At 38.3% G+C, this 21256-nt stretch overlaps 1 protein-coding gene across 4 annotated transcripts in view; it reads left to right on the forward strand.

Moving 5' to 3' along the window:
- The first annotated feature begins 1233 nt into the window (after positions 1-1233).
- LOC126203551 (uncharacterized) overlaps positions 1234-21256 on the forward strand; it is an 88320-nt gene continuing 68297 nt past the window's right edge. For all 4 annotated transcript variants that reach the window (XR_007540297.1, XM_049937872.1, XM_049937873.1 and 1 more), the window contains exon 1: positions 1234-1861. Coding sequence is in view for 3 of the 4 variants with exons in the window: in XM_049937872.1 (XP_049793829.1) it covers positions 1488-1861 (374 nt within the window). In the remaining variant the exon portion in view is untranslated. The remainder of the gene's footprint in view (positions 1862-21256) is intronic.

A 21256-nucleotide genomic window follows, 5' to 3' on the forward strand; every position in this document is an offset into this window, starting at 1 on the left:
TTTACTTTTAGCGTAATCTGCAGAAACGATTAACCAGATAATAGTCTCTTGCTATTCGATTGCAAAGGTCTTCTTCAATTAGGCCATGCTTACTAAAGCATAATACATCTGATTGTGTTTCACCCAGGATCAATTTTAGTTTTTTGTTGCCTCGGTGTTGAATGTTTTGGTTAAGGGTTTTAACGTTATTTTTCTTTATTGGAAATCTGCTCATATTATCTGACAGTCCTCAGCCATCATTGGTTTCGTTTCTGTTTATCCACCTTTTTTGTTTGATATTGTTGAGTGTAGCTTTTTTGTACTTCGACATATTTCACTTTCTTCTAATGGTGGTGTACGGGCGCCTGATGGTTTATTTACCTCATTTAATGCGGCAAACACTGGTTCTGGTGTTGAAACGATATGATCGTCCTGTTGATTTACAACGCGATCTTTCTAATGCTACAGTTACTTCTGCACCAGTATAGCGATGTGCAGTATTCGAATCAGTCGAGCTGGAAGCTTCATTATTCCTCGTATTTGTCCAAAGTTGACAACATCTGTTTCATAATGCGAATGAAAACGGTGTTTTTTGACTGACACTTTCTACGTCACATCGAAACCTCTCATTGGCAGTTTTCATTTGACCTGTCTTCAGCTTCCCGTCAGAAAAACAAGGCTAAAAATGTCTATTGAGTCAATGACTGAAAATGCAACTATGTGTGATATTCTTAGGTTAGGTTAGTGTTGTTTAACGTCCCGTCGACAACGAGGTCATTAGAGACGGAGCGCAAGCTCGGGTTAGGGAAGGATGGGGAAGGAAATCGGCCGTGCCCTTTCAAAGGAACCATCCCGGCATTCGCCTGAAACGATTTAGGGAAATCACGGAAAACCTAAATCAGGATGGCTGGAGACGGGATTGAACCGACGTCTTCCCGAATGCGAGTCCAGTGTGCTAACCACTGCGCCACCTCGCTCGGTGATATTCTTAGGGTATTACTGTTTACGGCCTATATAGGTGTTGCTATATGCATATATTTCCAATCCGGTAACTAGACAATAACCACTCATGCTACTTGTCCAGCGGGTTTCACATAACTGTGAAATGATAGTTAAAATTGGTAACTTTGTTGTGCTTTTTAACTGAAAGGTATCGACTAATGATGGTTATGTAGACACTATCTTAGATGTTATGAGCTTTGGCCAATCGACGCGATTATTTCCACTTTTCAAATTTATGTTGACAACAGACACTTTGCGTGTGTTTCTAAGTGTCAAGGAAAGTGGTGTTCTGTTTGTTTTTGTAGTTGAAACATTTAATATAATTTTAGTGTCGTATGATTTTAGTCTGAGGGTACTACAGACGTATTAGTCTATGAGAAGAAGAAAAATTATTATGTCTGAGCAAAATGTCGAATGTTTTATGGTGGTGATTCAGGGTCTGACGTGACGTTTGTGTACAAATTAATCTACCTGATGCGGTAATTTTTTAAAATCAATAATACAGAATGTCCCACTTACCAGAGAGACGTAAGAAAAGCAAAAATTCCGGTAGAGTAAGACGAAATTCAAATGCACTGTCAGGTTCTTCTAGCAGTTATGAGAAAGAGTCTTCGGAGAACGATGGCCCTGTCCATGTATCAATCCATTCTGGACATAGAACAATAACTGATACAAAAGGTGAAACGACAGGAAGTAAATTCAGCAGTTATTTCCCCGTTACTAGTGGAGAGCCAGTGAAAGAGGTTCTAGGGTCACAAGATACGCAGGAAGTTTTTTTGACGAGTTCAGATGGTGGCGTCGGTAGAGTACCATCACCGTCGTCGGCATCGAGCGTTGCTTCTGCTCGACGCCTAGAATGGGATAGCGGCGCTGATGTTGGGTAAGTGACCAGTTGCTGTTATTTATGTAGGCTACTTGTATTATGTTGTGTAAAGCGCTGTAAACCAGATCTGCGATAATGAGCCCACCATTAAAGAGTATTAGACACTGAAATGCTTTTGGTAATACCGGTCACGATTTAGTGTTTCCCGTAGATGGTTGTTAGGTAGAGACAATATTTTTCTAAATGCATCGGAAAACTTATATCTTACCATGACGTACAAATTTTCATAGGGAATTAATAGGGAGACACTCACCGGGAATTACTTTTTCCAAATTCATTAAAAAACCTGCTTTTTCTCATGTCCCAGTGACTTTGAAAAGTAAGTGCTGTTTTGCGACTTTTGCAACTTGGGTGGCATAGATTGATTATAAAGAAATTGATCACACGCACATGAGCAGTAGTTTAGGATGGACTGCATGACCATTTAGCAAGCAGTGTCTCTTGTAAACTCAGTGCATTTTTCCGACTGAAGTTTGCCCCTTGCTGTACATGTACTTGTGCTGTGTAATGATTCCTTTTTATATTGCCACGGATTGTTGTATACAGGTATTTTTAAGAGTTGACTAATTACAGTAGTGCTTGTTCGCACTGAAATCACTGGATATTATGTTGATTCGTTTCTGTACATTTAAAGCAATTTGTCTATCATTTATCTCATTCAAACCCTATCAGGATATTTGTCATTCTTTTTTCAGATAGGCTAGTAGTTTTTTTTAGATAGGCCTAACTGAAACATATGTAAAGTGTCACAGGTTGCTATTAATATTGTCTACTAAGTCATTACTACATAATATGAATACAAGTGTCTCAGCACACTTTCTTGGGACTTCCCTTAAGTCATTTCTTCATTTGTTAATGAGTCATAATGCAAGATAATTTGCTGTCTCCTCCCAACCAAGAAATCCTCAGTTCCATCACAAATTTTGATTGATACTCCATATAATTATACTTTCATTAATAAACACTGATGAGGTAGTGAGTCAAATGCTTTTTAGTAGTAAAGGAATACTGCATCCACTTGATTGTCTTGGTACCAGGCTTTCATGACTATCTGTGAGAAAAGCTCGAGTAGGGTTTCACACGAACTATTTTTTCAGAATGCATCCTGCTTCTATTCACAATAGCTCTTTACGCCTGAGCTTAGCATATGTTTTAAGTTACAACAGATAGATATAGATGACATTAAGACAGTGGTTTTGGGGATAACTTCTACTACACATGTAGTAGACAGGTGTGTGCTTTGGTGACTTTGTGTTTTAGTGCTTTGGTCATACTGATGAGGCAACAGTTTGTTGCGAAAGCTTGAATTTTGAGTGTATGTTTGTGTTTGTTTGTGTGTCTATCGACGTGCCAGCGCTTTTGTTTGGTAAGTCACATCATCTTTGTTTTTAGATATATAAAAACAAAGATGATGTGACTTACCAAATGAAAGCGCTGGCAGGTCGATAGACACACAAACATACACACAAAATTCTAGCTTTCGCAACCAACGGTTGCCTCGTCAGGAAAGAGGGAAGGAGAGGGAAAGACGAAAGGATGTGGGTTTTAAGGGAGAGGGTGAGGAGTCATTCCAATCCCGGAAGCGGAAAGACTTACCTTAGGGGGAAAAAAGGACGGGTATACACTGGCACGCGCGCGCACACACACACACACACACACACAAAGACAAAGAATTTGGGCAGAGATGTCAGTCGAGGCGGAAGTGCAGAGGCAAAGATGTTGTTGAATGACAGGTGAGGTATGAGTGGCGGCAACTTGAAATTAGCGGAGATTGAGGCCTGGTGGGTAACGGGAAGAGAGGATATATTGAAGAGCAAGTTCCCATCTCCGGAGTTCGGATAGGTTGGTGTTAGTGGGAAGTATCCAGATAACCCGGACAGTGTAACACTGTGCCAAGATGTGCTGGCCGTGCACCAAGGCATGTTTAGCCACAGGGTGATCCTCATTACCAACAAACACTGTCTGCCTGTGTCCATTCATGCGAATGGACAGTTTGTTGCAGGTCATTCCCACATAGAATGCGTCACAGTATAGGCAGGTCAGTTGGTAAATCATGTGGGTGCTTTCACACATGGCTCTGCCTTTGATCGTGTACACCTTCTGGGTTACAGGATGGAGTAGGTGGTGGTGGGAGGGTGCATGGGACAGGTTTTACACCGTGGGTGGTTACAAGGGTAGGAGCCAGAGGGAAGGGAGGGTGGTTTGGGGATTTCATAGGGATGATCTAACAGGTTACGAAGGTTAGGTGGACGGCGGAAAGACACTCTTGGTGGAGTGGGGAGGATTTCATGAAGGATGGATCTCATTTCAGGGCAGGATTTGAGGAAGTCGTATCCTTGCTGGAGAGCCACATTCAGAGTCTGGTCCAGTCCCGGAAAGTATCCTGTCACTAGTGGGGGCACTTTTGTTGTTCTTCTGTGGGAGGTTCTGGGTTTGAGGGGATGAGGAAGTGGCTCTGGTTATTTGCTTCTGTACCAGGTCGGGAGGGTAGTTGCGGGATGCGAAAGCTGTTGTCAGGTTGTTGGTGTAATGGATCAGAGATTCCGGAGTGGAGCAGATTCGTTTGCCACGAAGACCTAGGCTGTAGGGAAGGGACCGTTTGATGTGGAATGGGTGGCAGCTGTCATAATGGAGGTACTGTTGCTTGTTGGTGGGTTTGATGTAGACGGATGTGTGAAGCTGGCCATTGGACAGATGGAGGTCAACGTCAAGGAAAGTGGCGTGGGATTTGGAGTAGGACCAGGTGAATCTGATGGAACCGAAGGAGTTGAGGTTGGAGAGGAGATTCTGGAGTTCGTCTTCACTGTGAGTCCAGATCATGAAGATGTCATCAATAAATCTGTACCAAACTGTGGGTTGGCAGGCCTGGGTAACCAAGAAGGCTTCCTCTAAGCGACCCATGAATAGGTTGGCGTACGAGGGGGCCATTCTGGTACCCATGGCTGTTCCCTTTAATTGTTGGTATGTCTGGCCTTCAAAAGTGAAGAAGTTGTGGGTCAGGATGAAGCTGGCTAAGGTAATGAGGAAAGAGGTTTTAGGTAGGGTGGCAGGTGATCGGCGTGAAAGGAAGTGCTCCATCGCAGCGTGGTGTTATGTTGTTGTTGATAATGATGAGGTCCCATACTCCGAGGAGGGTAGAGGACAATTTGGGAGACCCGCACCATCGTACTAGGCAAGGTCCTAGTGGAGGTGGTTTGCCATTGCCTTCCTCCGACCATAATGGGGATTAATGATGATGATGCAGATGACAAAACAATGCCCAGTCATCTCGAGGCAGGAAAAAGCCCTGACCCCTCCGGGAATCGAACCCGGAACCCTGTGTGCTGGAAGTGAGAACACTACCGCAAGACCATGAGCTTGTGTTTGTAGCTGAATTATTTGTATTTATTGTTAATTAGTGTATCTTTATCAGAGTGCTTATTATTGCTGGAGAAACAAGTAGCTTCCCTTAACTTCTTATGTGTTGAAACTGAGTGGACAAGATTTACATGTGTGTGACTATTAGAATTCAAGTCCTCGGGTCAATGTAAGCATCCGATTCCAACCATCTGCTTTGACACATGACGTAAGGGTGTTATGTACGATGTCATTATGGCGCGGAGTTGGAGTTGGTTGTGTTTGTAGATGTCGTCTTGTGTCTGTTGGTGATAAGTAATTTTTTTTTTTGGGACTGTTTGTTGTAATTTTCTGTGTATTTATTGTGTATTGAATGCCTTTTAATTGATGTAGGAATGTTTGACTTTTGAATTTTTGAGATGATGTGGTTTCGGTTTTCTTTTGGGTCAATCCATACCAAGTGGTCCAAGCAAAAATAATTTGTTGCTTGACCATCTCGGAAAAACTTTATATTTGCTGGGTGAATTCCCCAATGTTAAGTAGTCACAAAAATATTTTTTTAAAGAATTTATTATTTTGAAATGGCGGCGGTATATGTTCCAGGCCACATGCGTTTTTTCGTATTTGCAGGCATCTACATTTTTTACAGTTACTCATTAGTTGATTGTCCTAAGCCTTTCAGATAAAATGCATTTAGTTAAACACATACCACTCTGTGTTACAAATAAACATCATTATCACTTAGCTGAATGTATTCTTTAATAATTTTAATAGTTCAAAGTATTCGGCCACAAATTAAAAAAACTCAATATTTGAACAGTAGTTTTCCAAAGACAGATTAATTTCTCAGCTTTAATATTTTTCCTGCTATTACACTGTATAGTATAGTTACTTTTTATAGAGTATCAATGGTGAGCAGCTTACACTTAAAAAATACACTATTTTAAAATAATGGATTTTTTAAAAGTTTTCCATTTTGTGGCCTGCAATATCTTTGTTGGGGACCAGTTGAAAATCTGAAACTTTCACAGTGTAAAGACCTTTATGATATCAAACTTAAATATAAATTTCAACTTTGAGATTCAATTGGAAGTTATGGAAAAAAATTACAAACACGAGTCAAAAACACGTTTTTTAACATCTGCTATATTTAGGCTTATGGAATAAAATATATCAGTTACAGTATATAATTTAATCATATCAATGATTACTTACTTTGTTTATTGAAAATAATCCTACTAATTACATTATATTGTTCTCTTGTTATTAGTTTTTAGTGCATCACTCATTGAACATTTGAGAAATTTGTTCACTCAATTTGGGTGTTAGATTATAAATTCGTCCGGTCACAGTTGTAAATTCCATGGGAGACAGCTTCCTTAGTACATTTTTAAGTGGCGTCCAAACTTGATCTTTCTCAAATTTTTTGAAGGATGTACTTGGTCCTGGAGGGTGATAAAATACAACATGTAAATATTGGTTTTGACAGTCAATATTATCAACTTTGCCAACCCACCACTGTTCATCGTAAACACAAGCCACTATGTCTTTATTTTGAAGAACCAGTTGTACATGTTTTCCACACTGATGAAGTTCACTATCAGGTGAAGTTGATGTGATCTTACACTTCAGTAAGTTGTGTGAATGGGGTACAAAACATTGAAAAGATTGAGTGCCTTTAATCTTCTGGTAAGTGTTGTACCTTTCCTTCAAGACACTGTCATGGACTTATTGTATTTTCTCACACTGTATAAAAAGATAGGTAAATCCTTTGGTATGTTTTTTGTAGAATTCAAACATTTCTTGAGGTGTTATGATATGATTGTCATCGGTCCGCTGCAGACTTGCTTTTGTGACAGCTTGCTTTGTTGCACCCCCGACACCATCACAAGCACTCTTCCCATGGCATGAAGCGAAAAAGTGCCATTCTCCATCAAACCCAAAATCTTCTTTATGAAAGGAGATGTTAATAAATTTTATTTTGTTTTTATATTGACTTACTGCTTCATCCGAAAAGTAAATCAGTTTTTTTATGGAAGGGTGGTGCTGTTTAATGTAGTTTGTTAATTTTATTTGAAAAATGTGCACTGCTGTAGTGTTGTGTTCATGGTAGTCACTTATGACCCAAAAGCTGTCACTCATTAGTTTATCTTCATCTTTATAATAGAATTCGAATGGATGAACTGTAGCCTGTCTGTTTACCCAGTGGTGCCCTTGTACTTATCTTGAACAACAAAGGAATAATTTTCTGAAAATTCAGCAAGAACTAAGCATTCATCAGCTGCCAAAGTTTGATTTTTGTCTTTCAAAAATTTACTTTGAGCTTTTGCAATAAAATGATGCATTTTCAGATTTTCAAGGTTACCCACCAACGCTTCAAAAAAACTGTTCTCGTGATTTTATGACTGTTGCCTTTTCAGTTCTGTCATCTACATCTACATACAACTCCACAGTCCACCATACAGTGCGTGGCAGAGGGTACCTCGTACCACAACTAGCATCTTCTCTTCCTGTTCCACTTCCAAACAGAATGAGGGAAAAATGACTGCCTATATGCCTCTGTATGAGCCCTAATCTCTCTTATCTTATCTTTGTGGTCTTTCCACAAAATATAAGTTGGCGGCAGTAAAATTGAAGTGCAGTCAGCCTCAAATGCTGGTTCTCTAAATTTCCTCAGTAGCGATTCACGAAAAGAATGCCTCCGTTCCTCCAGAGACTCCCACTCGAGTTCCTGAAGCATGATCGAACCTACCAGTAACAAACCTAGCAGCCCCCCTCTGAATTGCTACTATGTCCTCCCTCAATCCGATCTGATAGGGTTCCCAAACGCTCGAGCAGTACTCAAGAATAGGTCGTATTAGTGTTTTATAAGCAGTCTCCTTTACAAATGAACCACATCTTCCCAAAATTCTACCAATGAACCGAAGACGACTATCCGCCTTCCCCACAACTGCCATTACATGCTTGTCCCATTTCATATCGCTGTGGAATGTTATGCCCAAATATTTACTCGACTTGACTGTGTCAAGCGCTACACTACTAATGGAGTATTCAAACATTACAGGATTCTTTTTCCTATTCACATGCATTAATTTACATTTATCTATATTTAGAGTTAGCTGCCATTCTTTACACCAATCACAAGTCCTGTCCAAGTCATCTTGTGTCCTCCGACAGTCACTCAACGACGACGCCTTCGCGTACACCACAGCATCATCAGCAAACAGCCGCACATCCAAAAGATCATTTATGTAGATAGAAAACAACAGCGGACCTACCACACTTCCCTAGGACACTCCAGATGATACCCTCACCTCCGATGAACACTCACATCGAGGACAACGTACTGGGTTCTATTACTTAAGAAGTCTTCGAGCCACTCACATATTTGGGAACCAATCCCATATGCTCGTACCTTAGTTAGGAGTCTGCAGTGGGGCATCGAGTCAAACGCTTTCCGGAAGTCAAGGAATATGGCATCTGTCTGATACCCTTCATCCTTCTGTCTTGTGTTACCCATCATATCATCTCCTTAGGATTCTTCAAACATGTCAAGTAAGTCTTGTTTGCCTGGACAATCTTCACATTTTCCCTTGATCATACAATTGTAACTCAGTATTGCATACCATAACTTCCAAAAGGTCTTTATAGTCAACTCTAAGATTAGCCCCACCTATCATCAACTTTACGTTCTGATGATACAAACAAACACAAACATTATGGGTGCCAGATGCCCCTGCAACAATACACCATCTTGGTCTTAACTCGCTAAACTTTGATCTTCCAATTTTAATGTCAGTATTTTCTTTTTTAAATTCAGTGAATAGTTCATTTAAATTACACAATATTAACCTTTTTTGGCTTTGAATCTTAGAACCATTTTCTTTCACAGACACACAGTGGTTTTTGCCAGACATTAAATGACTGTTATTTTACTAGCAGGTGATATACCGAGGATTTCATAAGCTGTATGTACTTTTTTAATGGTTGCTGATAAGTCACAAAATTCTGTATCTGAGGTTTCACTATACTTTCTCTTGTGAATTACAAATATCTTAGAATAACATGAGATTGACAAAAGGGCTTTTATTTTTAGAATAATGATCAAGTGTTATTTCTCGCAGACCTTTTGTTGCAGGTTTCTTATGTTTCTCAAAAGGGTCCATGCAAGACTGACCAAAAAGTTGATGACATTTTTTTAAGTATTTCATTTTATGGTATTTCATGTTGATATGACCTCTGGGCTGACTTGTAAGTAAAACAACACTTTTTCTTCTGCGCTGTAATCTTTGATTAAAGTAATGTCTTTAGGATACACTCCATACATACTTCTATGACATGCTTCATTAATAATAACACCAACAGAAAACTGAGACACCATTTTTCAACTGCACACTTCAAGAACTTCTAGCTAAATGAGTGTGAGTAGACAATTGTTGGTGTAAGGGGGAAGACAACAATCAGACTTGTATAGGATTTCAGATGCAATTTTTAGCCTGCTGAAACAATAACGACATTGTTTCGACAAGTAATCATTAGCTAGTGTAATGTGGTGTGTTACATTATGCAATAGGTATACTTTATTTGATGTTAAAAAATATATTTTTGACTCGTGTTTGTAATCTTTTTTCCATAACTTCCAATTGAATCTCAAAGTTGAAATTTATACTGAAGTTTGATATCATAAAGGTCTATTAATTGTGAAATTTTCAGGTTTTTATCTGTTCCCCCAACAAAGATATTGCAGGCCACAAAATGGAAAAATTAAAAAAAAATCAATTTTTAAAATAGTGTATTTTTTTTAAGTGTAAGCTGCTCACCATTGATACTCTATAAAAAGTAACTATACTATACAGTGTAATAGCAGAAAAAAAATATTAAAGCTTTTCTTTCAAAAACTACTGTTCAAAAACTGAGTTTTTTTAATTTGTGGCTGATAACTTTGAACTATTAAAAATATATTAAGGAATACATTCAGCTAAGTGATAATGATGTTAATTTGTAGCCCAGAGTGTGTTGAACTAAATGCATTTTATCTGAAAGGCTTAGGACAATCCACTACTGAATAATTGTAAAAAATGTAGATGCTTGCAAATAAGAAAAAACGCATGTAGCCTGGAACAAATATGGCCGCCATTTCAAAATAATAAACAATAAATATTTTTGTGACTACTAAACATTGGGGAATTCAGCCAGCAAATATAAAACTTTTCTGAGATGGTCAAGCGACCAGTGCTTGACTACTTGGTACGGATTGCCCCCTTTTTCGTAGGTGTTGGTTTTTTCGTATCAGTAGTTGTGATTGACCTATAAAGGTCAAGGAAAATGACCTATTCCAATTTTCGTAGTTTTATATGTATGTATTGGTGTTTTGGTATCGTCAGCAGTGGTCAAGGGAAATGTCTAAATCCAATTTCCGTAGTTTTTGCTGTAGGTGTTGGTGTTTTGGTATAGTCAGCTGCGGTTGACCTATATTTATCAAGGGAAGTGTCTGATTCCTATAGATTTTGTAATTATTTTTTGTTCATCTTTTTGTGTGTTTTGGGATCATGGTGTTTCCCCCCCCCCCCCCCCCCCCTGTTATATTTAGCTTGTCCCCACCCAAAAAACCCTAATTTTCCACGATTGTCCTGTTAGTTTGATTGTATTTTAGGAGGAAGATGTTATTGTCTTATTTATACATATCTTCGTGTGTGTTGCTGTGTGTATGTAGTGACATCATAGGTGCCATATTGGAAACGCTTAGAGTAGCCATTTCCGCCATATTGATGACGTCATGCATCAAAGCGGATGGGTGGAATCAGACACTTCTGTAATCCAAAGTCCTCCAATTCTTTTCTTTAGTTGGAACTTTTCCGCATCTTTTAGAGTTGTCGTGTGGTTTTGACATGGCCTTTGTGTTCACAAAGTTGATACATATCTTAGACTTTATGAGAAAAACAGTTCACTCGCACTCCCATTGGGATGCTTTGAGATATGCTGTTTTCCAAACAAGAAACCAGACTTACTGAGTAAGGCTGTCACTACTTATTTAATTTGTTATTTAGCTGAACATCTGTATCACATTTGTAACATGTTAGGACATGTAGGCCTAGCTCACATAACTTACTGTAATAAAACAAAATATTTTAATAAAACATGGAACAGTGAAATATCAGAATGAAAGTAACACAGACTAATAGACAAACATTACAACAGATTCCTCAATTTTCACCTCTTTGTTAATGGTCAAGCAACGAGAAGATATTGGATGTGGTCTATTAACTGACACACGCTCGTAAATAAGATGGTTGGATCTTAAATAGTGGCAACTATTTATTCACAACCAATACAAAAGAGTTATATGTTTGTACCTGTTACTGTCCTTCAAAGTAGTCACCAATGTTGTGTAGAAACCGTTGCCAGCGAAGTGGAAGGTGTAGTATACTATTAGCAGAGCCTGTTCTGTTGATGGTGCGATTGGAGCGGTCTACTGCTTGTTGAATCTCTGGAACAGTTCTGAAGCAAATGCCACAAAGTGGTTCCTTCATCTTTGGAATCAAATCAAAGTCATAAGGACTTAAGTGGATGGTACAGTAATTCCCACTCCCATCGGCCGAACAGAACAGCCACAGCTTGCGCTGTATGCGCCCACGCGTTGTCGTGCAGAATGATTGGTGGGTTGCACAGAAAGTGTTGCTGCTTCTTTCGCAAAGCTGGTTACAGGTGATGCTCCTAAAACAAATCGTATGGCGTCAAGCACTGTCCACTAATGCAGCAACAGCAGTTCTTCTTCAGAAATGGTAGGCCGACCTGCCCGATGCATGTGTGCCACAGTTTGCCAACCTTCGTTGAAGGCTTTTACCCAATGTGTGACTGTTCTGTATGGCAATCCCGATTCCCGGCAAGCCTCTTGAAGACCTTGACGACACTGTCATGCTGTACGACCTCTGGCACATTCAATCTTGATCCAACTCTGTTGTTCGTGTTTCGAAAACATGGTGTCACCGTTACGTTAGACCGCTCACTCACAAGTGACTGTTTCCCCTCGGTTGTGGGCATGCCGGTGATGTGGGACGGGCAAGTCCATTTGCTCAGAGATACGGTAGGTATGTCAACAACGTGTGCTATCAGCGACAGTAGTATATTCCATTGCATAGTGTCTCCACAGCGGTGTTGCCACTATTTAAATTCCAACCTACGTATTTATGGAAATCTGATAGTAAAGAAAGTATAACATCTGAAGCACCTATTTAACACAAGGGATGATTTAATCAGATAATATGCCAAGTGTACAGTGTGTATGAGTGTAATTGCAGGATCAGACTCCGGTGGACACATACTAAATGACGTGGTGCAATGTTTAGCTCACTGGGCTTATATTCAGGAGGAGTACAGCATGAAGTGCTGTCTAACCAGTCAGCTTTGATTTTCTGTGATTTCTTTAAATTGATGAAGCTGAATGTCAGGATGCTTCCTTTAAAAAGGATGCAGCCAATTACTTCTCATATTCTTGTTTTAAAATACCTTGTAGTCTGCCTGTCATGGCCTCATCATTGCCAAGAGGTTAGTTGAACTGTGATCTTTCTCCTTTCCCAACCTGTTCACTCGAACAACAGTCAAGCTGACCGAAAGTACCCCCCCCCCCTTTTTTTTTACTAGTTGGACACAGTCTGCCACGAATTTCTCTCTTGTGTCAACTTCTTCATCACAGAGTAGCATGTGTACCACACATACTCAATTATTTACCAATGAAAATAATCAATTTTGTGAAAATGTAAGTAACTGGATAGGTAAAACAATCTACTGATCAAGCGGCAACAGGAGACCGCACAAATAAAACCTCAGGCCCCTTAGAGGGACTGAGACTTCAGTTCACAGAACTTAATATACATCCCAAATCATGCATCCCAACCTTTTACTTTCTTCCTAAGATCCACAAACCCAATCACCCTGTCCATCTCATGGTTGCTGGCTTCAAAGCACCCACCTAACATATATCTGCCTTAGTTGATCAACACCTGCAACCCACAGTACAAAGATGTCCCTCTTGTATTAAAGACACCAGCCATTGCCCAGATCATCTGAAATCTGTGCACGTATACTCCCACCTCACACTTTGCTTGTCACCATTGATGCCACCTCCCTCTATGCCAACATCCCCCAAGTACGCAGTCTGACTGCTGCTGAACATTTCCTTTGACAATGCCCATCTGATTCCAAACCTACGATATCCTTCCTGTTGCCCTTAACCATCCTTATACTTATAAACAACTACTTCATCTTTGAGGGGCAAACATACCAATAGATCAGGACCTTTTAGTTAGTCAGTTGGAGAACGCTTTCCTGGGATCCATAAGCCTTCAGGCCCTAGTTTGGTTTATATACATTTATGACATCTTTACCATGTATGGACTCTTGGTGAGGCTGACCTGTTAAAATTCCTGGAATCTCTAAATATTCTTCCAATTAAATTTCACACGCTCTTAATTCTGAATCCCTGCCACTTTCCTCAACATTGGTCTCATTTTCACTAAAGGTCAGCTACACATTTATATTCGCATTAAATCTACTGACAAAGAACAATACATCCATTTTGACAGTTGCCATCCTTTCCATGTCAAACATTCCTTCCCATACCCTAGTCTTATCCTTCAAGGCAAAGATACTTGTTAAGGTGCAGATTGTTTACAGCAGTACACACCATTCTCACCTCCGCCTTCACTGGATGTAGTTACCCCTCCAGCTTAGTTCAAAAGCAAATTTCATGAGTTATCTCATACAACCCGGGTACTACTGATTCCTCCATAAAGCAGCTTTGGAGTACACCAGTTGTCACTTAGTATTATCCTGGTCTTGAATGTATTAATCAGCTACTTCGACAAGGCTGTGACTTTCTGAAATAATGTCCTCTATTATGTAAAAACTGTTTGGTCTCTCTGTTAAGATGAATAGGCATAGGCAGAGAGTGTATACTGCCAACATACAATATCCTGTTGTAGAGCACAGTCGTGACCTCTTGTGGTTGTTTCACCACACATGCCATCTGGATTATTCCCCTCTCGGAACTCCGCTGGTGGGAAATGATGCTGTGTCCTTGGTTCTTGCCACCCATCTGGCCTAATTTACATTAATTTCTTTGGTATCAGCATTTCTTCACAGTAACTAGGCCTGTTCCTTTCTTCACTCCCTTTTGGTTTTCTGCAGCTTTCTTTTCCTGACCTCTATTTTTCGCCATCCCCCTCCCACCTCTATCACATATGATGCAATTAGCTTTTCGCTCTTATTAACTCATGCACAATGTTCTAGCAGTAATCTCTGTCTTGTATATTACCCTATCTTCCACCTTTAAACTCTCAGGTTTTCAAATCTCATTTGGTGCAGTTCCCAACACCCAGTCTTTCCTTCTCATCCCCTCTGGTAAGACTTCCTGACCCAGGGTTCTGGGTGACTTTTACGAACTGTACTACTTTTCTTAAACCTCACCAGTCCTTTTCCTTCACCCTTCCTCCTTCCCCTTCAACACGTCTGCCAGAAGCAGCAGTCACTGCCTCCAGAAGCTAGCAACCTTTTATTTACGTGTTCTCCTGCTGTTGCTTGGTGAGTAGAATTTTTTACCTACCCTATTATTTATACTCAATTATTTGTTAGATGTAGGCCCTATTCCATTTATGTCTTACCTTCCACGTTTTACCTGTCTCAGCTCCCACTCGTAACATGGAAGCTATTTCCTGATCTTTATGTGTGTTGTATCATCCTGTTCCTTCTTCTTCTCTGTGTTTTCCATATGTTCCTTTCTTTGTCAGTTCTGCAGAGAACCTCCCAATTCTTTCTATTCCATGTAGCTTTCAGTATACTTCTATAGCACCACAGCCCAGAATTTTTATCCTGTTTTCTCACAGTTTGTGATTCACTAACCGTACAATGCTGTTCTCCAAATGTACATTCTCAGAAGTTTTTTTCCTCAGATTAAAGCGGAGCTTTGATACTAGCAGACTTCTCTTTGCCAAGAATGCTCTCATTGCCTGTGCTAATCTGCTTTTTAGGTCCCTTTTGCTTCATCCGTCATATATTACTTTCAATGTAAGAGAATTCTTTAACTTCATGGTCCCCCATTTTGATGATAAGTTGACTGCTGTCACTTCTGCTACTTTTAATTTCTTTCACCTTCTCTCTCTCTCTCTCTCTCTCTCTCTCTCTCTCTCTCTCTCTCTCTCTCTCTCTTTTTTTGCTCTAAATCTCTATTGTTTACTCATTACACTGTTCATCCACTCAATGTGTAGGCCTACCGTAATTCTTCTTCAATTTCCATGTGGATAGCAGTGTCATCAACAGATCTGTGTGTGTGTTTTTTTTTCTCCAATGTATAGATTGGACTGTAGGGCAAAAGACTAATCAGAGCACTGTGGTCTTGGTCTACCATTCATATTGTTCCACCTTTACTCTGGTACATCTTGTGTATTATCCATCTTTCCCTATATCTTACTCTTATTTTTTTCAGAATTTGAAACTTCTTGCCCCATGTAGCATTGTTGGATGCTCTTTGCAAGCCGACAAATCCTGTTAATGTGTGTATTAAGTTTTTTTTAAGTCTTCCTTTCATTATCAATCTCATTGCCAGAAGTGCCTCTCTGGTGCCTTTACCTTTCCCGAAGCCAGACTTTTCATCATTTAACAGATCCTTAGCTCTGTTTCCCATTCAGCAGCTTGAATGCACGAGCTGTTAAACTGATTCGGCGATAATTCTTGCATTTATCTGCCCTTGGTTTCTTCAGGATTGTGTGAATGTGTAGTCTATGGATGATTTTTTTCAGTCTGATGACATGTCTCCAGACTAATAGTCTACACATCAACTAGAACAGTCACTTGATTCCCACTTCCCCCAATGATTGAAATTCCAAAGAAATGTCATCCATCCCTTCAGCCTTACATGATCACAAATCTTCCAAAGCTCTATTACACTCTGACTTTAACCCTGGATCCCATATGTCTTCCATATCAGCTTTCATTTCTTCATGTGTCACATCATCAGACAAGTGCTCCTCCTCACAGTGACCTCCAGTGTAGTCTTTCCTGCACTATGCTCCCACCCAGCTGCACTTAACAGTGAAGTTCCCATTGCACTCTTAATGTTGACACCCATGCTTTTAATTTTACTGAAAGTCTTTTTGACTCTTGTAAGCTGACTCAGCCCATCAGACAGACATTTCTTTTTTGATCTCTTCACATTTTTCCTGGAGCCCTGTTGCCTTAGGTACTGATGTTTGAATGTTGCTGACTACTATTTAATTTGTTTGAATGATTTACATCCACATTAAAGATTTAAATGGACCTAAAATATTACATTACATTACATTACATTACATTACATTACATGACATTTATCATTTCCCATGGATCACATTTTTCGTGGAGCCATGCTGCCTTAGGTACTGATGTATGAATGATGCTGACTACTATTTAATTTGTTTGAATGATTTACATCCACATTAAAGATTTAAATGGACCTAAAATATTACATTACATTACATGACATTTATCATTTCCCATGGATCACATTTTTCGTGGAGCCATGTTGCCTTAGGTAGGGAATGATGCTGACTACTATTTAATTTGTTTGAATGATACATCCACATTAAAGATTGAAATGGACCTAAAATATTACATTACATTACATGACATTTATCGTTTTCCATGGATCCCTTGGAGAGGAGTCTCTGGAATGTGGAAAGAGTCCAAGTTTTTTTTTTTCTCAGATACATAGATATTGTACAATTCTAATGCAGACAGAGTCATGAGCTATAATCCTTGTGAAGATATTCATCGATGGATTGGAAGGAGTTGGCCAACAGGAAGTTCTTTAATTTACTCTGAAACTGATCTTTATCACTTACACGACCTTTGATATGCTCTAATAAGTTATTGAATATATGGGTACCCATGTATTTGACTCGGTTTTGTACTAATGTTAAGTTTTTATAGTCCTTATACAGATGTTTCTGGTTCTGGTAATATAATCATGTTTTGCACTATTTTGTGTAAAAAGAGACATGTTGGAAATGGCAAAGGGCATCAATGAGTATACGTACTGAGAAGTAGTAGTTAGAGTACCAAGTTTCTTAAAGAGATCTCTGCATGATTTAGAACTGACACCAGATCTAATTCTAATGACTTGTTTCTGAATTTTGAAAATGTTCTCTTTGTGAGAGGAGTTTCACCAAAAGATGATTCCATAACTCATTAGTGAATGGAAGTAGGCCGAATAAACTAACTTATTCATTTTTAAATCACCTATTTCTGCTATCATGCGTACTGCAAATGTAGCTGAACTAAGGCGTTTCATTAAGTCTAGAGTGTGAGTTTTCCAATTTAGCTTGTGGTCAATTTGTAGCCCTAAAAATTTGACACTGTCTACAGCTTTAATTTCATCATTTGAATACATTATACTTATAGGGTCAGGTATTCTTTGTGAGGTACTAAACTGTATGTACTGCGTCTTGTCAAAATTCAGTGACAATCCATTTGCTGTGAACCATCCATTGATACTTACAAATATTTCATTAGCTGATTGCTCAGTGAGATCACGGGTACTGTTTTTTATACCAATACTTGTATCATCTGCAAATAAGACAAAGTTTGCATTTTGTGACACTGCATATGGACAGTCATTAATATATAAAAGGAACACCAAGGGACCTAAAATAGAGCCCTGGGGCACCCCTTGTCTGATGGTTTCGTATTTTGAATGACTATTGCTATGTGGTAAGCCTGTTACAGACACATACTGTTTTCTATTAAAAAGATAGGATGAGAACCATGAGCCTGCTACCCCTGTTATCTCATAATATTTTAACTTCTGTATAAGGATATCATGCTTAATACAATCAAAAGATGTAGCCAGATCACAGAATATTCCAAGTGGCAATAACTTTTGATTTATTGATTCTAATATATCATCAGTAAAAGTGAATATAGCTTGATCAGTTGACAATCCTTTCTGAAATCCAAACTGATTGTGAATGAGAGTATTTTTCTTTACTAAGTGTTTATAAAGTATATTGTACATAACCCATTCTGACACTTTTGAAAGTATTGCCAATAATGAAATGGGATGGAAGTTTTCCACTGATGATTTGTCACCTTTTTGTGTAATGGTTTGATGATAGCATATTTAAGCTTATCTGGAGAAGTACCACTGTGGAGTGATTCATTACATAAGTAACTCAGTATGTCACGAAGTTCTGAGGAGCAACATTTAATTATGGTAGTGCTGATTTCATCATAACTACTGGAACATTTGTTTTTAAGAGGGCTAATAACATTGGAAATCTCTTTCGTTGAGGTAGGATATAGCTGAATTTTGTCAAACTTCTGCGGAAATGCATTTTTTAAATATTTTAAGCTGTCTTCTGAAGAACTGTGCAAACCTGAGTTGTCTGCTACTGAAAGGAAAAAGTTGTTGAAAGTGTCTGCAATTTTGGAGGTATCTCTAAATCAACTCATTATTTACATTTAGCATAATTTCCTCATTTGTGTGATCAGTTTTTCCTGTCTCTCTTTTTACGATGTTCCATATAGTTTTTATCTTGTTATTAGAGGCATTTATTTTTTCTTGAAAATAAATACATTTTTGAGGTTCTCATTACTTTGTTTAGAATTTTACAATATAATTTGTAATGTGATTTAGCTCTGTATTCATCTTTTCCCTTGACATTAAGTACAGTCTTCTTTTTGTTTTTCAAGGTACTTTTATTCCATTTGTAGTCCAAGGTTTTGAAACTTTTAATCTATTTGCTTTGATTACTTTCTTAGGGCAGCAGTTTTCAGTGTGACCTGTGACCGTATTAGAGGAACAGTTACATTTTTCATTTATCCCGGGTGAATTGTGTACATCTTTCCAGTCTGTATTCCTCAAACAGTTTTTTATACCTTCAATTCCTGTTTCATTTATTATTCATATAGTTTCCCACTTCCTGTTATTAGTTAAATCAGATCCCACTATATTAAATGTAAGCAACTGGGCATCATGATCTGAAAGACTATTAAATATTGGATTTATACTATGATTTGCTAGTGTGGTAGTATCTATGAAAATGTTATAAATAGCAGTGCTGCTGGTACCCATAAACCTGGTTGGGAACTGTACTAAGGGAATGAGATTATAAGAAGTGGTAAGAGACTTTGGTAAGGATCTTGAGTAACAATCCTCCAAAAAATTTAAATTAAATTCTCCACTTAGTATGAGTTCATTATTTTTAGAACTTAAGAAATTCAATACTGCATCAAGCTGTTTAGAGAATAGCTGGAAGTTACGAGTTGGAGCCCTGTATATTGTGACTATAATTATTTTTCTTTTGCATGTTTCTACTTGTGTGGCACGTGCTTCAAAATGCTGATCACTACAGTATTTAAGAATGTCAGTGTTTTTATAATTGTGACCCTTTCTAATGTAAGTGGCAACTCCTCCTTTCTCCATCTCCTTTCTACAATAATTTGAAGCTAAGCTATACCCTTCCATATTAAGCATTTCAATTTCACTACTTAAATTATGTTCAGAAATACAAATAATATCAACAAGATTTGTAGGCTGTAGCTCATCTAAACAGATCTGAAATTCATTAGGCCTACTTTTGTTTTTTAAACCTCTGATATTTTGATGTAGTAAATTTACCGTTACTTTTTTTTGTCTTCACAAGTATTATGCTTAACATATTCTGATACATTCTGTTTCAATATTTTTAGAGTGAATGTAGTGTGTTAAAATTAAAGAACAAGAATGTAATTTATATTGTGACTTGTGTTACAAATTTAGGACATCCTATTGATGATGTACATTTTAGGTCGAAAGTATCCTCAAACTATTAAGAGTATGGATCTGGGTTTTACCACAGAAAATGCATAGTAGTTTGGCATTCAGATGACACAGTTACAGAGTTCTAAAAATACCTGTACCTTGTAAAATATTGTATTATACTGAAAAAAGGCGCATGACTCAATGTTACGTTAGTCATGTTACTTGCCACTTATTGTTGGAAAAACTTTTTCCTGCAAGCAGAGAAATGAAAATATGACATTATTTACCAATAAGACAAACTTAACAGTAACATTTCATATTTTAAACACTGCAAAAAATTATAAGAATGTGACATCTGGGAAAATAACTGTGAATTCAATTAAAAGTCAGAGAACTGAAAATACCATTTTGCATTGATGGCATCAAGTGGAATAATTTTCTTTACAATTTTGTCATGTGTACAGAATTCCACTACATTTTGCAGGCCGTTTCCAATAGTGACCAGCACCCTTCATTGCACTGTTTAGGTAAGAATTTCCAAAAATTGCGTGTACTTCTTGAGTGTAGAATTTATCATCATATCCTACTTTGTACCAGTCTCCAATTTCCACACTTTCTATAGGTTTTTCAGTATGATGATCTGCAGCAGGGAAATTCTGGATAAGTGTAGTAATCCTTTCTTGTAGTAAAAGGACTGGCTGCTTTTTAAGTTTGGTAGTGTTGATGCTAAAGAAAATATTGGAACCAGATTAAGTTTCACATTGATTCCTTGAATTTCATCAGTAGGCATACGATAGATCTGCATAATTGTGGTAGGCCTTCTTGAAGCTGCCTGAGGAAAAGTTGATGCATCACCTACAATGAACTCTCACTTTTTTACCGCATTCCACACTTGGCAGTTTCACAACTGCACCTGTTCCATCTACGGCTCCCTTACTGTGAGATGTAGCGATAAAGTTCCAATAGATTTCCATTTTGTGGAACAACTGAAGTTGAGGTACAACAGCAGTAATATATTAGTTTTTAAACCATGAGGCAGGTCCATCTCATTAGATTGAAACTACCTTTTTATTTTCAGGTGTAGTTGACAGTACCTTGGTGATTTATGCAGTCAGTGTCTCCTCTTTGAGATGGTTGTAAGCTGCTGAATTTACTTTTCATATTTATACAAATATAGGCTCATGAAATTGTCCGGAAAATTGTGTTCATAATACATCATGAAGAATCCAAATGTTGATTTGCGGAAAGTAAGGGAACTGGTGTTGTAAAGTTACTGTCCTCCA

This window comes from Schistocerca nitens, chromosome 9, assembly GCF_023898315.1.
Source record: "Schistocerca nitens isolate TAMUIC-IGC-003100 chromosome 9, iqSchNite1.1, whole genome shotgun sequence".
NCBI lineage: Eukaryota > Metazoa > Arthropoda > Insecta > Orthoptera > Acrididae > Schistocerca > Schistocerca nitens.